The sequence below is a fragment of the Lontra canadensis genome, unplaced genomic scaffold (genome assembly GCF_010015895.1).
Source record: "Lontra canadensis isolate GAN:19392208 unplaced genomic scaffold, GSC_riverotter_1.0 scaffold1, whole genome shotgun sequence".
Lineage (NCBI taxonomy): Eukaryota > Metazoa > Chordata > Mammalia > Carnivora > Mustelidae > Lontra > Lontra canadensis.
In genome coordinates, this window is record NW_022630995.1 from 17,814,359 (window position 1) to 17,838,003 (window position 23,645).

Here is a 23,645-nt window from a genome sequence, read left to right on the forward strand (position 1 = left end):
TCACTGGACACTGCCCACCTATGCATCTTCTGGAACATTCTAAAAAGAGATGAATCTTTTAGTTACTTGTCCTTCTCCTTCTTCAGTGTAGAGATTAGCATGAAGAGATGACTGGAGCCTAAGCCATCATCTCATGTTGAGGATGGAAGTCCATGTGTTAAAGATAACAGAATAGAAAAACAGAGGAAGCCTTGGTTTCTGAAGTGGAATTTTCATGCTAATCCTGAACTAACTACATTGTCTGCATTTCTTTTTCATGCATGTGAATAAAGCCCTGGTTTGTTTAAGCTACCAATTAAGTTTTTGTTACTACTAGCTGTATAAAATTCGTACATTAGATAAAGGAAAATATGAAAATTATAACTCTGTTGGGAGCAGTACTAAAAAAATCATTTGTTTGGTTCCAAGTCATCAGGCAACTGCTTTGCTGTAAATTACACCTTAAAACTTTCATTTCTTTTCTGACCTGCACCAGAAAAGATAATGATAACTTCAGAAAGTAGGATTTTAAATCTGCAATGCTATTTTTAATATCCTTTTCCTTCTGGTTTGCTTATGTGATCATAAAGATACTAAAGAAATAAAGTAAATTGATGTGTATTCTTTTTGTGTTTGCACAGATATCATATCCATTTATATTCCATGTACTCAAAAACCTTTCTGTAGGTAAACCCTTCAGAAAGCAGGGATGCATTAGAAATGATTTTAAATTAACAATTTTAAAGTTAGGTAATGACCCAGGCTCTGATTAAAAAATAACAAGCGAGAATGCAGCTTGGTGAAGAGAAGTGGGAAAATATTTTTGTTTTAGATGAAAATATTTTATTTAAAAACAGAAGGGTTTTTTTTTTTAACCCTCATAAGAATTACTTCCTGAAGCAGTCATAAACCATGTATATACAAAGAACGGCTAGAACATGTTGTTTATTTATAGGAAACGTGCAAAATGGAAGAGTTGGAAATGACTCTGGAAAGCAGCCCTCACCGCTTGACCTGACACATTCACCACAGGAATTCTGAGATTCCCAGAATGATGTTCTTTGCACGTCAGAGTAGGATCTCCATCATCAACATCTGCCATCGTCCTGTAGAGGTTTTTTAATTATTAGGGTTCTAATAGAGAACTGACCTGTCCAAGTTAAATAATGACCTGTATAAGTTACCCTGCATACGTGACCTTCGGTTTTACTGTCTTTTGATTCAATGATGGCTTTATAACAGCATTTCAGGACTACAACTCACCGGACAGAATTCTTAGGACTTCTTTATGTAAAGAAAACTACTCTGGTTTGGTAGATGGAAGTCACTCTCTTTGATCTCAATGTCTTTTAGCAACAGGTTCAGGGCACCCGAAACACACAGGGTGCAGATTTATATTTTCTCTCTTACTGACACAAATCAAGTGCAGATTTATCAAGCTGTGAAATATATTAAGTTCACAGGGTCTTAACAAAGGGTTACCAAACCTCAAGAACCTGCTGTGATTCAAACTACTTTCAGATGTCCTTTTAATTATATTAAATGAAAGTTTGGGTTGGCTTTGATGCTTATGGGCAAACATCGAAATCTCTTGAAAGAGCTGCTAAAAGTACTCCCTGTTGCTGTAGTTAATATACTACATTGTATGCACACCACTACCCAATTTATTCTAGCCACTTTAACAAGGATATCCAGCCTGACAGGCCACACAGAATAGTATCACAAGTCAGGCAAAGCACAAATCATTAGAGGACTCCGAAAGTTGTTAGACAAGCACCACGGAGCTCTTTGTCACACAGCCAATTAAGTGACCAAACAAGGAACTTGAAAATACTCATTAATTTCTTCCTAGCAGTATAAATGGAGGTTAGAATCCTTCTTGTCTTATGCACCAAAGGCAGACAAGTAAAACGGGCATAATTCAATTTGCGCTTTGTCAAAGGTGCAAGTAGGAACTTGGGTTCACAGAAAGTCTGCATTAAAGGCCCAAAAATGAAAGGAAGAGGTAAAATGTTTTGACAGTCCATACCATAACATAGCTATGTGGGCTCTGGGATTTTTTTTTCTTTTTTTTTTTTTTAATTAAGCAAAAGTTGACATTCCTTCTCATCATCGAAAAGCTGCGTCAGCATTTTTGAGCAGAGCCAGCAGCCCCCCGCACGACTTCCTCGTCTGTGAAACACGACCCTCGGCGGACCCTCGAAGGCCACGCTCGGCAGGTCTTCCTTGCTCCTTGAGGCTGCTCTTTGGCTTTTCCTTGCTTTCTCGTCTCCCTGACCCCTTCGAGTCGGATTGTGTCCTGGGGCTCAGGCCTAGATTCTTCTCTCTCCTTTCCCTACAAGCATTCCCCTGTCATCAAGCACGTCGGCTGCCAATGCCACTGGGAGTCCACGGTTGCCAAACAGCTCTTTCTAGCCTGACCTCTGAGCTGAACTTGATGCTTGTTACATGACTGCAGACGTAACATCCGCGTTGCCCAGGGATAGGGATCTCAAAGCGGACAAGCCCTGGAGTTGAAGCCCTTGGTGTGCGTGTCCCAACTTGGTCGGAGACGGACCACCCCAATGGTGACTTCATCCTTCCGGCTGCTCCTGTAAAACACTTTCTGTCATGTTTGACTCCCCTTCCTCTGACATTTCACATCCATCCCCTAGCAAGTCCTGTTTGTTACACTTACAAGAAAAGAAAAAAAAAAAAAATTCTGAACCTGAGTAATTATGTCAGCATCTCACACTCCTATTCTGTTTGTCCATTATTGTCCTTGGTCACCCTGGGTTTCAGCCCTTAGTTTTCCTGCAATCACCTACGCTTCACTTTTTAAAACAGATTAGTTCATGTCATCACTCTGCTCAGAAACCTGGAGTGGCTTACGGTGTCTCTGGGAATAAACGCCAGTGTCCTTGCAACGCTCTCTCAGATCTGGGCCCTTGCCATCCCACAGATGCATGCCCTGTGACCCTCTTCTCTTTTATACCACACCAGCTGCACTGGGCTTCTGGAACACCACCATGGGCTTATTTCTACCTCAGGAACTGTCTCTCTGCTAGAGTGTTTTTTCCTGCCTAGGGGCATACTTCACTCCTTCCTCCTTCAGGGTTTTGCTCAAATATCACCTCAGTGATGCATATCTTGCTTTCTTTTTCTCAGTATTTATGGGAATCTCATAGGCGATATTTTTTGGATACTGACGGTCTTCTTTATATTCTGTCCCTAGAGCATTTACCCTAGGAGGGAGAGCAGGGTTTGCCTATTATGTGCATTATTGTATTCCCAGTGCCCATAAGGCTATTGGGCCCCTGTGCTCAACTATTAATTCCTGAATGTTTCTGTTGTTAACTACTACGTGGTGTTCTTTCATAGTTGAAGAGAGATACTGTTTTTTCAGGCTGATGCCTAGGATAGAGATCTCTAGTGGATAATTAAGGTAAAACAAACAAACTAAATTAGTAAAGAAGCCGTGCAGAAATCACAGTTCCAAACTGAAATAAACAGATGGCTTGTTTCAACTACTTTGTAAGCTTTTAAAAAAAAAATTTTTTTTAAGATTTTTAAAATATATTTGAGAACGAGAGAGGGGAGGGGCAGAGGGAGAAACACACTCCCTGTTGAGCCTGGAGCTAGACCCAGGGCTTAATCCCAGGACCCTGAGATTTCGACCTGAGCTGAAAGCAGACGCTTAACTGGCTGAGCCACCCAGGTGCCTCCAGATACTTTGTAAGCTTTGGAGAACACAGACCATGTGCCTCTGAAGAAGAAGGAGAAGAAGAAGGCAGAGGAGGAGAAGGTGAAGGAGGAGGAGAGGAAGGAAGAAGGAGACCAGGGATGTGTGTGTGTGTGTGTGTGTGTGTGTGTTCATTCATTTGCATCTATTTACCATTTTTTTCTGATCAGTTCTCCACCTGATGGTGTAGGTAATAGCAGATTCCAAAGAATGACTCAAAAGATTCATATGGGTAACTCTACGTACTTACAGCTTTCATTAAGAAAGTCTGACTACAGACTCTCCGGTGAGCATATACTGCCTCTGAGATCTGGAGAACAAAAGGAATGGCTGATAAAAATTTAAAAACATATATTTCTTTAATAGGAAAACATCCTGCTTTTAAAGCCATGAAGAGTGAATGCCAGTAATTCTTAATATTTCTTGATAACGAGGAGAACTACTTAAAAAATGAGGGAAAAAGTGTAAATCTAAGTTCTGGTAACATTTATAGAACATGAAAGCAGTTGTTCTTAAGCGGTTTGAGGTCGTACTGTCCTCCCAGAGTCTCATGAAAACCATACATCTCTTTTTGGAGCCATAGGACTTTGCACTGGTTCCTGGACTCTGCTCCCTGCCCCCTGCCCCCACTCCATGACTGGGGCTAAGGACTTGACAATTCACCTGTACTAGAATGGCTATTATCAAAAAAGACAGAGCATAACAAGTGTTACCGAGGATGGGAAGGAACTTAAACCCTTCACGCACTGTTGGTTGGAAATGCAAAATGATGCAGTCACTCTGGAAAATATTTTGATAGATCTCCTTTAACAGAGAGTTACAGTATTTTCTAATTGCTTTTTTCCCCACTCTGTTAATAAGATAATTTTTTGATCACAGAGTTCTCTGAAAGGCCCTCAAAGCAAATTATGTGTGTATTTGCGCTTAATCAACAGTACAAAAATGATTACTCTACAGTCATTTGAACTCAGTCTCAAACAAAAAGGAAAGGAAAAAACTAGTTTATACTATCCCTGATATATAATAAAATAAATCAATAAACGTAAACCAGAAGATATATCCCAACTCCTAACTCTAAATAATGAATCGGTTCTGTAACGGTGGTATCCTAGGAATTTGCAGCATGAGATTCTGAGTCAGGAAGTCCTAGCTTTGAATTCAGGACCCCCTCAATTTCTGTTGTATGATCTTGTGAAAGTCATTTAATTCCCCCAGGCTCCATTTTCTCTATTTTAAGTTAAAAATAGCAATAATTATATCATAGGACTGTTGTGGGTATTAAATAATAATTTATGCAAACTGCCTCCTACAGTGATGGCTACATTATTACTGCCTAATAACTGCATTTATTCTTAATAATAAATCATTGTGGAGGTTGGGAAAGCACTGGAGGCACATTAGAATAGCAGTATTAGTGCCATGGGTGCTCATGTGTGACCTTGGGCCAGTCATCTCATCTCTCCAGCTAACTCATGTTCATCTTTAAAGTATCTTCTATTTATACGTGACATCACGGTAGTTATTTAATATACCTATGTAACACAAACCTTACGTGTCTTCTCTGGCATAAAACCTAACACTCTCTTCTTAAATGAAGGTATTTGTTTTGCTTGACATGGTAATGATTTTTTTTTTTTACTATGACTCTTATCAGTTTCTATCTTTTGATAGTAAACTAAGATTTTAGTGTAACCTAAATTAAAACTAAATGAAAAAAAAATATTGGACCCAATTGTTTGTTTTTTTGTTACAATTTTGGAGGTGCAGGCATAATGGGTAATGAGTATTAGGGCATTCACATATTATTTAAAAAATCAAAGCAACCACCTCTTGTTCACCTATATAGATCAGTTAACAATTACCATGGCTGGTAGATGCTGGTCCAGATTTTACTATGCTTCTTTGGTGAAAGAAACAAATGTAGGAAGTAAGAAATAAACAAATGTAGGAAAGATGGATCTAGACAATTCATAGAATAGACAGTGTACCTCTATATCATTAAAAGCTAAGTGAATTTGATGGTCAAAAATCAAACCTCTAAGAATCATTATGTGTACCAATGGAAAGGCCACATTTTTTTTTTTTTAGAATCTCATGATTCCTACATAATTATATTTTTTTTAATTTAATACATAAAGCACTTCCAGTATATCTTAGACCTATTTCATAAATAGCTGAGAATGTGCTCCAAACATAGAAAACACTAGGGACATTAGGCAAGTCTTTAAAATTCTAATAGACTAAAGTTTAAAGTATTATTCACCTTAGAATTTCATAGAGTAATAATCTACATTACAACAAATAGAAGTAATGCCATGTCTTAGTGAGCAGATATTTCTACTTCACAAATATTCTGTTTGTATCTGGTCTTTTTTTTTTTTTTTAAAGATTTTATTTATTTATTTGACAGACAGAAATCACAAGCAGCCAGAGAGGCAGGCAGAGAGAGAGAAGGGGAAGCAGGCTCCCCACCGAGCAGAGAGCCCGATGCGGGACTCGATCCCAGGACCCTGAGATCACGACCTGAGCCGAAAGCAGAGGCTTAACCCACTGAGCCACCCAGGTGTCCCTGTTTGTATCTGGTCTTATCAGATGTTTAGTCAATAAAACATTTATTCACAGACAATCACTTATAACACCAGGAAATCAGCCATTGAATAAACTGTGCTATTAATTTTCCATCAGAGATTCATGTTTGAATGACCATGCATTTCATAGATTTAAATACCGAAAGGCTAATTATCTCCAAGGCCCCATTAAGGGGATAGCATAGATTGTAATAAAAAAAAACCCACATATTGCTCAAAAATGATCTTTAGTCTTCATTGTTGAAGAATACTTCAACTTCTGTACCTACTGCACATACCGAGAGGATAGGTTTTCATATATATATATATATATATATATATATTTATGTATATATATACATAAATATGTAATTCCCAAAGACTTAGGAGAAAACAAAACAAAAACAATGGAATGTTTCTTACACACAAAGATCCATTAATTTATAAAGTAAAATGTATATTAGCTAATATCTGATGTAAATTATTCTCCCTCTTCTTTTTTGAAACCCCAGGCCCCTCTCTCATTTCTTAGCTCAGGATGATATTTAAGCCTCAACTGCCTGGCTGCCCTTGAGTCTCGTATCTTTTGGGGATTCCTGTACATATGGAATTAAATTTGTTTTCCTCCTGTTAATCTGTCTTATGTCAATTTAATCACTAGACCAGCCAAAGAACCGAGTGGGGAAAAAGGAAAATTTTTTCCACCTCTACAGTGCCTTCCTGCATTTCTGCCTTATAAAAAAACTATAAAGGTTGTTTCTGGAATTCTTTTCACACAGAACCCATAAACATAGGAATGATTTCTACCCTGCTTAGAAACAAATTGCAACATGTTAACTGGAGAAAAATTACATTTGTATCAGGACTAAAATGTTTACAGTGAGTGGGAAAGTAAGAGAGTCCCAGCATGGGTTGAACATTTTGGTACAGAAGCATGATATTCCAAGTATCCTGGACTATTCTTTGACTTACAGGATTTTCATTCAATGTCATTTCTGAATGGTTTGCTATTCACTATTAACTGACCCAATGTATTAACAAAATGTTTTCCTACACACCTCTATGAAGAAATGAGAGATTTACATATTACACCCAACTCACCTTTTAGTTGTGATCAAAACTGTCACATGCCAAGTTGCCCCTCCTTGTTGGTCTGTGTTCGGTTTGCATGACAGAGCGTGCGCGCTGCCAAATTTATTTTCAGCACATACCCTTGCAACATGTCTCTCTCTTCCCACCCTCCATGCCCTCCCTGAAATCCCTTTAGCTCAACAGGGTACATTATCATTGATCTATCTGATGCCCATACATGGTACCACCAACAGAGACAATTCAACAACTTAACACATTTATAAAAACGCAGAAAGTACCTGGACATAGGCTCTGCAAGAGCGCTCTCTTTTCTGAAGCTGAATCCATTAAGACAGCAGATTAAACACAGAATAGAAAAAACAAGTTAGTGACAGAAGAAAACAAGAAAAATAAAAGAACACATCTACACAAAACACCTTATTTTGTTGTGCACTACTTTCTAAAAGAGAATGAAAGCTAAAGCAGCAGCAAAATGTGAGCAACGGCTTGAAAACTAGTTGCCAGCACCCTTTCGGAGCAACCCAAGTGAAAACTGGATGGTATAAAGTTGTTAATGATGGGAGGAAATCGTGGAATAAATTTGGTAGAAATTAGTAAATACCATTATCCTTCAGTCGTTTGAAATGATTCATTGCACATCAGGTTAGTTGTTAATTCATGAGCCACAAATGAAGACATAAGAAGTTAAGTAAACTATATCAAAAATTTGGAACCCACATTGTTTGTGGTTTCAAGATTATATAGATGGTTAATATGCACCACAAACCATATGTTCAAACACGAGAAATTTTGTTTATCGGAAAAATAGAAGTGCCCATTGATTATGATTATTTGGTTCCAAGGGAAAAATACCAACAGATAAGTAACTTCTGATTAGAAGAATGTGATTAATCTTTTGAATTATCACTGCTTTTATGTCTTGAATAATTCCTTTTCACAGTTTTGACCAAAAAAACACAAAAACAACAACAACAAAACCCCTTGTACATTTTAGAAACTTCTTTGGGATAAGAAGCCTGTTTTTGTTTATTTGTTTGCAAACAGCATGATGTTTTTGTGGGCAAAACAACTCATATTCCATCCCAAACATTTTTTTTTTCTGGCGATAAAATAAATAAGTAATAAGTTTAATTGCCCTGTTTGAATAAATGACACAAAATTTCATGGGTTGTGATTTTCTTCCTCTTCCCTATTTTTTTTTCCTTCAGTAGCCTTGATTGTTGAAGGAGAAAATTACCCAGGTTTAAGAAGCAGTTACTCTGATGCCTTTTGTGTGGCTAATACTCTCCCAACTTTAATTCATGCAGTCTTCAAAGAGCATAGAGCAGTTACTCCTCTAAAGAATTAAGTGAGGAATGAGTGCAAGTAAATTGGCAACTCTGTCATTTGGATCACTGACTCGCATCTTGGTTTTGCAGGACTCTAAACCCTTCAGAATTTCAATGTGGAGTTCAATTGATTTGTACCAAGTTGACTTCTGCAAATCTGATGGGTTATAACTGCTTTAGGAAACAGTGGGAACCGCAGGAAATGAGAGCAAGCCAGCGAGCATGTGAATAACCTTTGACCTCCCATCTCCTTACCCCATCATGCAAATTAACATATGACAAACCACATTATATAAACAATTGAAAAGAGCCAAATGGAAAACAAAAGAAAGCATTAAAAAGCTTCACAAATGGAAAATTTGCCCATTATGTAGTTATTTGATATTCAGAGTAGGCAAGCTGATTAGCTGTAGCCAGTTAGAATGTGACATTAATCGCCAGCTTTACCTGATATTGTCAGACATCAACACCATTTTTAAATAAAGATACAAAGTATTGCTATAACAAGTTATGCTATGGATATGTAACATTAATAGAAATTATTACTTCCAGTACATTAGGATAACAGTAGCTGGTGGTAATATTCGTTAATAGCATCCAGTCAGCCTGGGTAATAACACATTAAAATCACAGCATGTCCAGATTACATAGGCAGCTGTGGATTATATTTTATCAGGGACTTGGTTGTGATTCTATCAGGGGCATAAGTGACAAAAATAACTCCCTTTACACTCAGCATGAAAAAAAAAACTTTAGTAATAATTTAGATCTACTAGATAAAACTGAATCTGTTTTCTGAGGATGAAATTGCAGGAAAAGCTGTATTTGGCAGATAAAATGTCAGGCTTTCCTGCATCAAACCATCATTATTTGAAAAATTTCTTCCGTCTTGCTCAGTGAGACTCTTAGTCTAATGAGACACAAAGAAAACCTTAACATCCTAAAAGACCACTCTCAAAAGTTATTTTTCATTCTAAAGGGGAACGTTCATTTAGTGAATTCCTTAGAGGACTTGTCTGTTACTGCCAAATTCTTGCTTTTTAAAGTAGGAGGACTATTATGACATTCAAGGCCTTAAAATTCAGTTTCAGAAACTGGTCACTTCTGCTACACAAATACCTTTCAAGGAACACATGCCATTTGATGTAGCAACCCTAGTATCGTTTCATCGTGGAGTCAATTTGCCATGTGATCTTATAAGGAATAAATTATATTCCTTAAAAATATGAAAAATATACTTTACATATTTATGTAAATAAATTGCTTTTATAGTGGATAGGTTATATACAGTAAACATAAAATGGTTATGTATGTTTATGTCATATATAAGTATGTATTGTATACTTGTAAGTATAAATAAGAATATAAAAATGTATCTTCTCTGAAATTGAAAAAATGAATTATTTTCATTATTTACAATTCAAATTTGCTGCCATACAATTAAACCTATGTTAACATAGTGAAGTAAAATCTAAGTAACTTAAATATCAAAAGGAAATATAAATTAAAACCTAATTACTTGTCCTATGAGTTTTTAAGGGTAATATAATTAGATTAAATTATTTCACTTTTAAACATCTTTAATGAATTGCTAATATTCTTTCTCGTTGTTGCCATTTTATAAACTTCTACTTATTGATTAGACATTTATTTTATTATAATTATTTTGATATAAAAGTTCAAAAGGAAAAAAAAGAAACAAAATAAATCTAATTTACTCATATTGACCTTGCCAGAATTGAGCATTCAAAACAGTAAACACCAAAGAAAATAGAATTGTAAATTCAAAAAATATAAGGACAGAGATTATCCCTTATTGTGTCTTTAGATTAGAAGCCAAATACGGTCACCATTATAATAAAAGAATGAAGCAGATTGAATATAATTAGTGATGCTCTTTAGACTGATCTGATTTTATAGAAGGAGAAAAATTAACCAGCGCAGTTCCCTTGATTTTACTACAACTTTGAAGATTTATATATGCAAAGTCCTTACCTTGTTCAAACTCCGTGCCGCACTGTCTTTTCCACCTGGGGTCAAGTTCCGGAGTTGGACATCTAGGAGGCCTACCAGCTGGTCCATGGCACGGACTGAGTAGGTGATGTCTCCAGCATTCAAATGATTTCTTATTTGTTCAGCCAGCTCTCTAGCAATGTTGGCAGCTGTCTCTCCAGATTTCAACTGCAGATTTGAAAATGGAATAAAAAGGAAAGAGATCTTCATTAAGTGACTTCATTGGTCTCTGTGAACAATTGATTTTGCATATGAATTACAATCACCAAGCCAAGAAATAGTTATTAAACTCTATCTTCACCTGGAGTATGTTCCCTGAGTTTTCCTATTAATCCATTTTTTTCCTACAATACCTAACTTGAAACTTACAGCTTTAAGAAGCCCCTCCCTGAGGAATCTTACTTCTGAAAATTGTTCTCACTTTAATTATCCATGTGAGTGGTCAAATCTAAGGTTTGGCGTATGATTTCTCTGTTTTTTTTTTTTTTAAGATTATTCATTTATTTATTTGACAGAGATCACAAGTAGGCAGAGAGGCAGGCAGAGAAGGCGGGGGGCGGGGGGGGGCAGGCTCCCTGCTGAGCAGGGAGCCCAATGCAGGGCTCCATCCCAGGACCCTGGAATCACGTCCTGAGCAAAAGGCAGAGGCTTTAACCCACTGGGCCACCCAGGTGCCCCTCTTTGTGAGTTTTTAAATCCAATACTGGTGAATTTGTGTTGTGACTCTGTAGCTATATTCTAAGTTCTCAGAGGCAAGCACAGATTTTCCATTGTGTTTAAATGAGTATTTAGTACGCAAAGGACACTGACTGCTAAGCTCTGTGAAAATTTTACCCTAAATACAATCCCTGGTTTTCAAAGGGTCTTCATTTCCTTATTAAGCAAGTAAGAGAGTTTGATCCCATTGAACTAGGTAGCAAATAATTGCTGTTTCTAGCATCTTCCTTTTTAGAAGCTACATGCTGATTTTTCAAGTATGCTCTATAAGAACATATCAAATTGGGGTGCCTGGGTGCCTCAGTCGTTAGGCGTCTGCCTTCTGCTCAGGCCACGATCCCAGGGTCCTGAGATGGAGCCCTGCATTGGGCTGCCTCCTCTGAGGGAAGCCTGCTTCTCCCTCTCTCACTTCCCCTGCTTGTGTTCCCTTCTCTGGCTGTGTTTCTCTCTGTCAAATAAATAAATAAAATCTTAAAAAAAAAAAAAAAGATATCAAATTGTCAACACTCCAAAGATATTAAAAAAGACAAAGACTAATAATAGCCCATGCTCATGTGAATAAATTTGACAGCTTTGGGTAATGAGAGGATAGGGATATTTTACCCTATAATAACATAAATATATAACAGTGTTATCTTTAGGAAACTTTTTTTTTCCTTCCTTTTTTTTTTTTTCTTTTTTTAAAGCATAGTCCAGTATAAAATTTAGGGTCACACAGAGAAAAGTCCGCTATCTTCCTAACGTGTTTGAGCATGACTAAGACTCTTAGTCACAAAGGTTATCAGTATCTTCTAACGGATACTTAATAAATGTTTTTAGTGGAATTGAATGCTAAAGAAACAAATAAATTAGGGCTAGCAGAAAGCTAAATCATTAATAATCTCATCCTCAAGTATACAGAAAATCCAAAATAAGAGCAAAAAAAAAATTGTAGTAAGAAAATGTTGGCAAGGATTTGTGGAAATGTCTCTCACCGTCAGAAACTACTATCGGGCATATACCTGTATAACCCTCTGGAACAAATTACGAGTGTCCATTAAATTTTGAAATGTGAAGACTATAAAATTGAGTGATTTTTGTTATCAATTTCAACCATAAAAAATAAAATAATCCCACAGATGTAAAAAAGAAATGTTCAAACATGTTCATTCTAGCTTGGCTATAATAGAAAACAAAATGGATTATGAATTAAAGAAAACTGCTCATATATATACATACCATGTATTGTACAACAGCTTAAATGTATAAAGGAGATCAATTGTTAACATCAATTTTCAACATGCTCTGTTGAGTTAAAATAAATGCAAGTATAAAAATTATTTATATATGCTAATATATATTGGCATGGTATTCATGAAATAAAAATGCAAAGCAATAGTAGCATATGAAAAAGAAGTACAATACATAAAGCATGATATTTTATGTGTTTATTTTATATATATTTAAGCACACAGAACGAAGTTTGAAAGATGGGAATTAAAGGAAAAATCTTTTCTATAATGTTTAGATATTACAAGAAGAATATGGTAAAGTATTTACTATACAATCAGTACTTTTTAGAAATCCTTAGAATAGAAAACATCCGCACTAACTTTAATAAATTTGTAAAATATGGTCAGGGATTACATACCTAAGATACCTACAAACCAAATGGAATACATTATAGGGCTCAAGGATAAGTACGTAACAAAGTCAATGTAGATCAAAGGAGCATTCATGGTCCACTGACAGGTCAGGAGTACTTTTTTTTTTTTTAAAGAGGTGCTATGGAAAAGCACACTTTTTTTTTTTTTTAAGATTTTATTTATTTATTTGAGAGAGAGAGAGAATGATAGAGAGAGAAAGAGCATGAGAAGGGGGAGGGTCAGAGGGGGAAGCAGACTCCCAGCCAAGCAGGGAGCCTGTTGTGGGACTCAATCCTGGGACTCCAGGATCACGACCTGAACTGAAGGCATTTGCTTAACCAACTGAGCCATCTAGGCGCCCTCATGAAAGTACTTTTAAGTGGTCACCAAGTGAGCGACACAAATATGATTATAACCCATACATTTTAATTTTACATACAGTTTAAGGCTGCTTACTGGCCATCTAATAACCAGTGAATGATTTATAAAATTTGGTATTCATTAATTAAATTAGTGAGATGCTAGTATTCACTAAGTATTTAAATTCAGTACTCCATTCAGTAAGTCTAAACACATGATAGAAGTGCTTGGTAAGTTCGAAAAACTCTTCCCTGTGTGTATGAATATCCATTAGCTGGAATGCCTATAATTTTCCAAGGGGATATTCTTTTAATCAATTCATGATTTTAGTGTGCTGACATTTGTTGTAGTTTCCATCTATGCTATTTTTTTTTTAAGATTATTTATTTATTTATTTATTTGATAGAGAGAGAGACAGCAAGAGAGGGGACACAAGCAGGGTAAGTGGGAGAGGGAGAAGCAGGCTTCCTGAGGAGCAGGGAGCCCGAATGTGGGGCTTGTACCGGGGACTCCAGGATCATGACCTGAGCCGAAGGCAGACGCTTAATGACTGAGCCACCCAGGAGCCCTCCCTCTATGTTATTCTTATAATAATGAATATATTTATAGAATTTTATGGTTTTACTCTGTCAATAATTGTTCTATAACCTTCATTTTTTTTGTTATATTGTTTTCTTCTATGTCTTTATTACCATGTATTTTTTCTTTACTTTTTTAGAATTTTTTTAAAAGATTTTATTTATTTATTTATTATTTTAAAGATTTTATTTATTTATTTGACAGAGATCACAAGTAGGCAGAGAGGCAGGCAGAGAGAGAGGGGGAAGCAAGCTCCCTGCTGAGCAGAGAGCCTGATGTGGGGCTCGATCCCAGGAACCTGGGATCATGACCTGAGCCAAAGGCAGAAGCTTAACAAACTGAGCCACCCAGGCACCCTTAACACGTGAATTTCTAATAGCACTGGGCTAAAGTCTGAGACTCCAATACTGAATAAAAAGGTTCCCCCTCCAAAGGAGCTTACATACTAGCAATAGAAAGGGTTTTTAATAAATTAACTAAAGAATTATTTAATTTTAATTTTGTTGAGTGCAATACAGAACCCAAGCTTAAGGGCATTTTACCCTAGTGTCTGAAGTTAGGGAATAATTTAGGAAGGGCTTTTCCAGGGAATAATGTTGAATATGAAATGGAATGGAAAGGGAATTGGGTTGGGAGGTAGGGGAAGGCCCCTAGGCAGAGAGGACACTTTTAGGAGGGAAGGGCACAGGTCCTAGGGGAACTGCACAAAGGGGGCTTTAAGTGGGGTTTAGGCTGCTGGAGAAGTGAGTAAGGGGCAGATTAAGCAGTCCCCTTCAGAAGTCATGATGAAGATTTTGGGGACGTGCTAAGAGCAAGGGAAGGTGCTAAGAGCCCAAACAGGAGTGGTCTAATCAGAGTTGTATTTGAAATCAACTCAGGAGAATGGACTGGAAAGTTCCAGAGTGGATGAAAGGGACCTTGCTAAGAGACTCCAGCAGCAGAAGCTGCGTTGGATTAGGGTAGCAGCGGTGAAAAGTGGCCCGATTTGGGAGAGGTTTATAAGTACAGCGACAGGCCTACTGTCTGATTGGCTGTGGGAGGGGAAGGAGAGAGAGGGACTCGAAGGTGTTGGGTACCATTAACTATTTCTCCAATAGCCATTGTGACCTCAACATCCTAGCTCAAAGTTTGCCTTTCCAGACCAGGCTTTCTCTGACCGTATTTTTTCCAGTGGCATCCAGAGGCTGCTCTATTGCCTTTCTAATTGCTCTTTTTCTCTCACCACAGCAGTCGGACCACAGTTATCTTACTTCTATACAACAGATACACTTGAATCTGTGTTGAAATAATGTTACTCTGCATATCCTTGCTTATAGACCTAATGAACATGTCTGTTCTTTAACATTTCTTGCACTAAATTCTACTAACCTTCTTTCTTAGAAATAAGCACATGCACACTGAGAAATCTTACGAGTTCTATGAGGATTAGTAAATTAATGCCTGTATTGAAATAGCAGGATTATTTCCAGGACTTGAAGGGGGGCAGGGGAACCCTGCAGCTTTAAAGATAATAATTATGACAGAGATGGATACTATTTACATTTCAAATTTTGACACATGTGAAAACAATTTTCTCTGAAATGTTTTGACATTATATGAGATTATTGCATCAAACATTAATTGGATGCCAAAACAATTCATGAAGGAGTTTTTCATAGTGTTTAAGTATATAGCTATCATTTCTTTGAAAGATCTACTTACGTTATTTTGCTATAAATCAGAGTCAAGAAGGAATATAAACAATTAAATGGTTCTATCTCGCAATTGAAAGTCAGTTAAATAAGCCTGGAGTCCTAGAAAGCCTACCAATCTCTGAAAAATTAAGAAGCAATTTGCTTTCATTCCATATTAGCTCTGCGGAGATTAAAAGAAGGGAGAAATTAAAATCTGGGTGATAGGATTCAACCTAGTCTTCCCTAGCAGAAAATGGACTTATTTTATACTGTAAAACCCCAACAATTCTGGATCTTCACGTCTTTAGAAAATGCAGGAAGACCTCTACTTATCTCAAACTCTGTCAGTAGCTTGTGAACAAACAAAAGACAAGACTCTTCAGTTTGCTAGAAATAGAAACTGTTTTCCAGTGACAGTTCACGCATTTCTTTTCCATATAACAGTTGAACCAGGTAATGAAGTAGGAAGCATAACTCACTTCATATGCAAAGAAATATGGAAGCTATTCAAAACTGTAATTTCAAAGATTTTTAAATTGCAAAAGACTGGAGGGATTTTAAAGTGCAATAAGCTCTTTAAAAGTATGCAACATAGAAAATATAAACTCCTTTTTGAAAATCTGGCGTAATCTAGAGATCAAGCGAAAGCTGGAGACTATATTTTAGTAAGCAGTAATTAAGGTGAGAAAATAGGATATTTTGCTGTATATGATTGAGGGGCCCAAGCTCTAAACTAAATTCGCTGGCTTTTTCAAGAAGACCAATCTGTCTTTCTACCCATCCATTTATCTTTGAACCTGCCTTTCCTTCTAACCATCCACCCATCCATCCACCCATCCATCCATCCACCCATCCATCCATGCAACTACCTACCAATTTTTCTCTCTACCTCCTCCCTCTCTATTGTTACTGGGACAAAGTTCCCTTTGTGTATAACTTTTGCCTTTTTCTTTTCTGTTCAAATTATGCTTTTTATTAAATCTCATCCTTATCAAACTATTCTGGCTAGTTTGTAATAAAATTTCTTCGTGAAATTCTGACTTTAGAGGCTTACATTTTCTCTAATAAAATGTAACCCGCTCTTCATCACCACACAAAATTTAATCTATAATCTCACCAGTATGTAAGTGGCCTGAATTCATTTGTGAATCAGAAGCCATCAAGATTCTGTGCCTGTTTTCTTCTTCCCTCCTGGCCTGATGGCAGGGATGGGAGTAGGAAAGCATTACTCGTTTCTTATTAACAAACATGAAAATGTAATTTGCTTCTTCAAACTAAAGTAAGCATCCCGATCCATTTATATGTGTATACTTGCTGTCTACTGGTGCCAAACACGCAGTGGGTGGACAGTATTATTGATAATGAAAAGAATGACCCTCCCCATGGTAGATCGATGCAGAGACTATGATCAGGGATATTCTTTATCCTCGAAAGATAATCAAAAGCCCTCAGCAATTCCCCAGGAAAACTATGAAGTCATAAAGGAGGCACCTCCCATCCCAGGATGCATTCACTCATTGAACTCTTGAGGAGGGGAAACTGAATACACTGTTTACAGAAAATCACTCCCTCTTTTCTTTTCTCGCCTATGCTTTCAGAGGGCGTAAAAAGTGTTCTTTCATTTTAAAATTTTAAGTTCACAGGACAATGGAAGGGGAAAGACAGAAGGAATGAATTGTGAAAGATAGCCATTTTATTTTAATTTTTCAACATGACCATAAACAATCTATCAGAAAAAGAGGGGAAGTTCAGAGCAGAGCAGAGGGGATGGGGCATGGAAAAGGAAGAAGGGGGCGTGGCAGTGCAAGGAGAAAGAATAGGATGGGAAAAGGAGGAGGAATGAGAGAAGGGGAGTGCAAAGCTGAGAATTATACTTTCCAGTTCTTGGTTCAAGGCCACTTTCCATCCTCCTCCATCCTGCTCTCTGCTCTACATGGTGAACTCGGGATGTTATCATGAGCACCCCCTCTTCTCTGGCTTCCACTGGGTTTGTTCAATGGAGAGGGTGGGCAAGTGAACGGAAGGAGGAGGGAGAGTGAGGTCAGGGTATTTAATCCTTTACATCTCTGCGAAAAGTTGCCTGGGGCTAGGCTGAATCTCTCCTCTGTAGGTCAACTTTCTTCTCAAAGACATTCCCTTCCAATTTTAAGTCACTCCTTTGATCCAGCAACCACAGACTTGGGCTTGGGAACAGTTTCACCGGTTACTGGCACTGGGTTGCTGCTCCATCCTTCCCAGTTCAGCTTTGCTCCCCCAAGAACACTGTAAACAAACCCTTTTCTTCGAATGTTCCATCCGTTTATCGTTGGGACTCTGGTACTGACAGAGGAAATGAGCAAAGGTATGGATTCTATGAAAGATGCTTTGGAGAGAAGGGAGATGGCTTGGAAAAATTGTTCTGTGAATACTGCATACAAATTATCTCTTGGAGATTTACAATGTTACTATTTCAAGGTTTTGGAGTTTTGTAGTAAAGAAACCTATTCAACTACCATTTCTATTCAATGAATAGCATTTGGAGGTATGAAGGACACACCAGGTGAAAGGGTGAACAAAAGTAAAGAGAGACTAAGGAAGTAAGTAAAAAGTCAGTCAGTCAAAATCTGGGCACAGTTTAACCAGTCTTGTGGCCACGCATGATGTCTTGATAAAGGTAGACCCAGCCAAAACCCCAGCTCCAACCCTGACCTTGGTGTAGTTAAATAATCTGATTGAGGGTGCTCTAAAGCCTCCTGTTATAATTTTGAAGATTTTCTTAACTTATAAGAAATGAAACTAAGGCATTATTATACATTCCAATTGCCTAAATGCTATAATCTTAAAATAATTATAATATTACAGACACTATAGGATTAAACAAAAATGCTCTGGAATAATGGAACGTATTTGTTATATTAAAAAAAAAAAAACCCATCCATCAATCAAATGGGCAACAGCTGTCTGGTCTTTGCAAAGAATTATCCCTTTTGTCATAAGATTAGGAGGTCTGCAGAGGAAAGAAAAAGAATTAAGCATCATTATCAGTTAAAGTCACCCAGTAATTCCTGCAATAAAATAGCCTAACTATATTCAGGAATTATCATGAAAACACTCAGCTTTCTAGGTGAATTATTACTGAATTAATATTACCCCCCTGGGCTAAGTATGCAGGGAGTATTTTTTAAAAGTTGCTAATGTAAGAAGATACACTACTGATCTCTTAATCTGATCACATCCAGTAAGAGTTATTTGCCCTGGGGTCTGAGCTACATTGTAATAAAATCAAAGGACATAAAAACTGTGGCAGGAACAGGGCTGAAATTGGAGAAGCATCATTATGAATAGCAACAAGTATGGAGATGCATATGTAAGAGGGTAACTTGAGTCAATATAACCACTGTTCTTCCATGATTTAGGGTAAATAGATAGTTATGGCTCATCTGCTAAATGATCTACTGGGTAGATATTTATGGATTATTATACAGTATATTATTGAGGATCAGCCCAGTTAAAAACAAATAGAGAAAAGAGCAAATGGCACAGACAGGCTTTTAGTAAGGCCATCATTTGTAATATTTCTCAGGAAAAATCTCTTTCAGAAATTCCTCAGTCTAGCTAATGTGCCTTAGAAGGACTCTTCATTTTAGGAGTACATAAATCCACACAAATTGCTATAATAAGGATTCATCCCATAGCCCTTTTGGCATAAATGCACATCTGGTCTCTGTCTGTAATGAAATCAATTCAAAGCCCCACAGTGCATTAATAATAAAAATGCTCAACATATTGCAACAGAATAAGCCCTGAAAATTTGAGTCTGCAAGATTCTGTCACACATATGTATACTTTTAACACTGATAAACGATTAGGTTACAGAACATTTATCAAATAGCCTAAGATTCCAAAGGTAGACTTTTTCTGCTAATTATTATTTCTAAAGGAAAATCCGTGTGCATGTATGCTAGAAGCTCTTGCTAGCTTGATTTATAATGGCTCTTGGACTTTTATATCTGGAGTTCACAATATCATAAAAATTTTATTAATAATAAAATTATTATAAGGAATACTGCTTAGCTTGAGGAAGTTCACAGATTTGCCCTTTAAGAACAACAAAATTCTAAATTAGCATATAGCATATCAAAGGTTGTCACTAAATCTTAAAGAGAATTAAAAAGGGAGAGTATTAAATAAATAAAATCTTTAAAAAAAAAAGGGAGAGTATTTCTACATTAATTAAAAAAAAACTTAACTGTTTTATTTGCCAACAGCTATAATCCATAACAGAAGATCTAGGTTTGGGAAAACCTTCCTGGTCAGTCACTTGATTTACCTTTTGTGTTATATGGTTGACCCAAGGAGAAGAACAGTTGCTAAGATCTGGTCCTTGGGGATCCCAGATTCCATCAGGAGCCAGACAGAGATAAGTTGATACTCCTAAAATAATGAGAAAAATAGGTCTGCTTTAAAAATTCAAACCATCTTGCTTACAAAGACTTTATATCCTTGTTATGTTTAAATATGAACAAAGACAAAATTGAAATCATTAAACTACGATGATGTTTATTAAAACACCACACACAGCGTCTGGCAAACAACAGACATCAGAGAAATGCAACAGAACAAACAAAATCATTCAGTATTTTTAAAGCACTTGCTGGCAACTACACCAGATACAGAAAACAGTTGCATAAATTCCCGAGATGTGGTATCTGGCTCTGTGGGGCCGATTGTGTGAGTTTTCAGAGGCAAGGTAGCAGCTGGTTCTTAAAGGAATCAAGTTTGCAGGTTTTCTGGGAAAACAAGGTAGGAAAGGGCATTCTAGGTGCAGAAAAAAAATATGTTGTCCTTGGGAAACTTCGAATGTTTTAAATTGAGGTCTACTGTATAGGGGAGTTGTGTTTAATGGACTTGGAAAGGCAGGCAAAGTCAGATCATAAACTCCCTTGTCTGCCACCTGTGGGTTCTGGAAAAAATCAATGAACATTAAGCAGAGGAGAGAAATGAGCTGATTAAGGTTTTAGAAAGATAACTGTGGCAGCAGCATGGAGGGTGAATCTGAGGGGAGATGGGAAGCTTTGGGGGAAGCTATTACAATAATTCAAGTGACAGCCTGTGTGTGTCTGAACAGGACTGCCTCGAGGAGACAGAGAAAAGGTGAAAAAGGAGGTTGTAGCATAGGGACGTTCACCTGGGAGGGCTCCAGAAGGTTTGGTTTCCTTTAAAGCTCTCTCCCAACGATAATGACATATTTCTGTAGTGCTGCTCTGTAGCTTTCAAACTGCTTTCAAATAAAGTGTTTCATTCACCTACACAACAAACATCTGAAGTGGGGGTGGGGGTGTTATCATTTCTCTCTTAGAAATGAAGGAACTGAGACCCAGAATGAAGGGGACAGTGCTAAGAGACAAGGTTTCAAACTGTTGGAATCAAACTGATTTCAGCACCAAGGAAAACTTTAGAACTAAGCATTGCACCCTTTCATAAAGGGAAGAAAGATTTCAGAATATTTTTAAACACGTTGCTGAAAAAAGAAATTAAATGTGCACTTTTATAAAAGCCAATATTCTTTTGGGTCTTTCTACCACTTCACATACTACCGGATTCAGAATAGGTCCACATTGGAACTGTTCTAAGACAAACCTATTTAAAGTAACCAGATCAATAACACCCAAAGACATAATGCCGATTGCCTGTATAGTGACATCTCTCGTACATTTGATTTACATATTTTACGGAATAAGGCAAATTTTATTTAGTGTACCAAATACTAGTTTTATGAAGGTAAGTATAGTAACAATAAGAAAACTAGGTTATTTCTGGCATAAAAATTGTAAATAATAATGTGGTTAACACTTGGGGATATCATGAATCATCACATCAGTAAAAAAAAAAAGGGTGGGGGAGAAGGAAGAACTATTTAGTTCTGAGCCATCTCCTAGAGAAAACAATGGATCTTGCTCTCTCCAGGGGATGTTGAGTAATGGGAGATCAGCTCCTTCCTATGTGAAGAGTCCTTGACTATTAAAGGACAGCTACACTGGTTTATCAAAAGTATAGTCAAACTTTCTCTTTTGTGACGTTTGAGGTAGTTTTGATGATCATCTTCTAATGGAGACGTCCTCCACCTCCTTTTCTGCTCTCAGCATTTGCCAGTTGGTAACAAGCATGAGAATTGGCTCCCAACAATCCAGTGATTTGCTTGGAGCTGCTGCAGAGACGGGCTGGCCTGTTGGAGCAGCTGGGACATCCACAGCCTAATTGTAACTTCCCCCATGGCCCTCACACCAAGGGCAAAAACTATTGGCCTCATGTGTATCTACACCAGATCCTCACTGGTGACTTCTCCAGAATGTATTTTCAAACTCTGAAAATATACTGCTTTAACTTGTAACTCGACTGAGTTCAGAATTCAATCAAGTGAAGTTGCAAAAATATGCAGTAACAAGCAAACAAAAAAATAAAGGAAAAAAACTGCAAGAAAAGCAAGCTAACCTAACAGGAGACCTTCAGCTTAGCTCTGCAAAACAGACTTACCAATCGTTCCTGCAGGGCAAGGCTGCTTGGCCATCTGTCCTTGACGGGTCTTAAACCACATGATTTCTCGAGCTTCCACAGCTTCACAGCTCTCTTCCAGAGCTGGGATTTGGGACGAGGCTGATGGCAGATGTGTGGTCATGTCATCAAGCACCTCCACAGCTGGAGATGGGGTGCTGGTACTCCGGTTTCGTCTTCCGGACACGGATGGGGTGGTACTCCTGCCTGGGCTCCAAGTTGTGGTCCGCAGGGTGGTGCTGGTGGTGGTGCTTCCCATGCCAAGAGGTCCTGTGGTAGACATTTCTGAAATAAAATTCAAAAGAAAACACCTACATTGCTTGTCATCACCTCAGGGTGTCCTAATACTTTAGAAACCATTTTTATTTGACAGTTCAAAGAGCCTTCAACTTGGAAAAAAATAAGCAGGTACCAAGATATACGAATGCCACCTCAGTGTCATGACAGCCAACTGACCAAGGCCAAATATTGGCTTGTTCATGGTTCTGTTCAACTCAAATCACAGAAAACAAAATTATAGCACAGCCCAACTCTTCAGTAAGCTTCCTCATGCTTCAGGCCTTCTTAACAGTAAAAGGACTGATACCTGGAGCCCTCACTTTGAATATTCAAACTTATGTAGACTGGGAGAGCGCTAATGTAACAGTATTTTCACATTAAGTATCACAAGAATTTCTAAAGATGAAGCAGTTAGGGGAGAGGGATCAGAAAAAAAAAAGGGGGGGCATCAAGATTTAAAGTGCCCTCAAGCTAAAAAGTAAAGAACAATTCTGAGTATGGACTCTTTAACATAAAGTAAAGTAGATTGATGATCTACCTGACGCTCTTAGAATTGATTCATTTTAACAACTTTCAAACGTGACATTTAGTAGTATAAAGTATAAGTGGTTGTCAATTTAGTTGTCTCTTAAATTATTTTCTAACTAGATTTCTTAAAATGGGGAAATGTATTCCAAATTCCATATAAAACTGATAAGGTGACTTGGCCAGATATTAATAGGTTATTAAGCCTAGAACGTATCAAAAGGAATGTTCTAACAATACCATGGAAAGTACCACCGCAGAGAAGCATCTTCCTGGGGAAAATATATTTATATTTCCATCATAGGAAGGCAAGAGTATGCCAGTCCTCCACATACATACGTTCATTCCTAACTGTAAGTTTAGAAACTCCTCTTAACCTCATTTATTGGCCAGTAACCCCAGGGACACTGGCTCTAGCCAGATTCGAAGTAGCTTGGTTTTATGGAGCTCAGGGAGTCCTGTACTGAGCCTCCAGCTGTCTGTCATACATTGTAGATTTTCTTTAACATGTCATCAACTTGATTCTGCTGCCCCAGAAGGAGTGCCGCATCCATCTTCTGTGGTGCGCATGTATAAAGCTTTCAAAAACAAGAGAGATGGCAGTAGGAAAGAGGTATATATTTTCTGAACATTCAATCACTGAACTTGTAGCATTT

The 23,645-nt window shown here is 37.5% G+C and overlaps 1 protein-coding gene across 1 annotated transcript in view; it reads right to left on the minus strand.

Moving 5' to 3' along the window:
* The window catches only part of ADGRL3 (adhesion G protein-coupled receptor L3), a 792,227-nt gene that overhangs the window by 129,134 nt on the left and 639,448 nt on the right, over nucleotides 1-23,645 (minus strand). Inside the window, exons 10-13 of the mRNA XM_032849431.1 lie at nucleotides 22,168-22,470; nucleotides 19,964-20,067; nucleotides 10,683-10,868; nucleotides 7,638-7,676 (exon numbers count right to left, since the gene is read on the minus strand). Of these exons, the coding sequence (XP_032705322.1) occupies nucleotides 7,638-7,676; nucleotides 10,683-10,868; nucleotides 19,964-20,067; nucleotides 22,168-22,470 (632 nt within the window). The remainder of the gene's footprint in view (nucleotides 1-7,637; nucleotides 7,677-10,682; nucleotides 10,869-19,963; nucleotides 20,068-22,167; nucleotides 22,471-23,645) is intronic.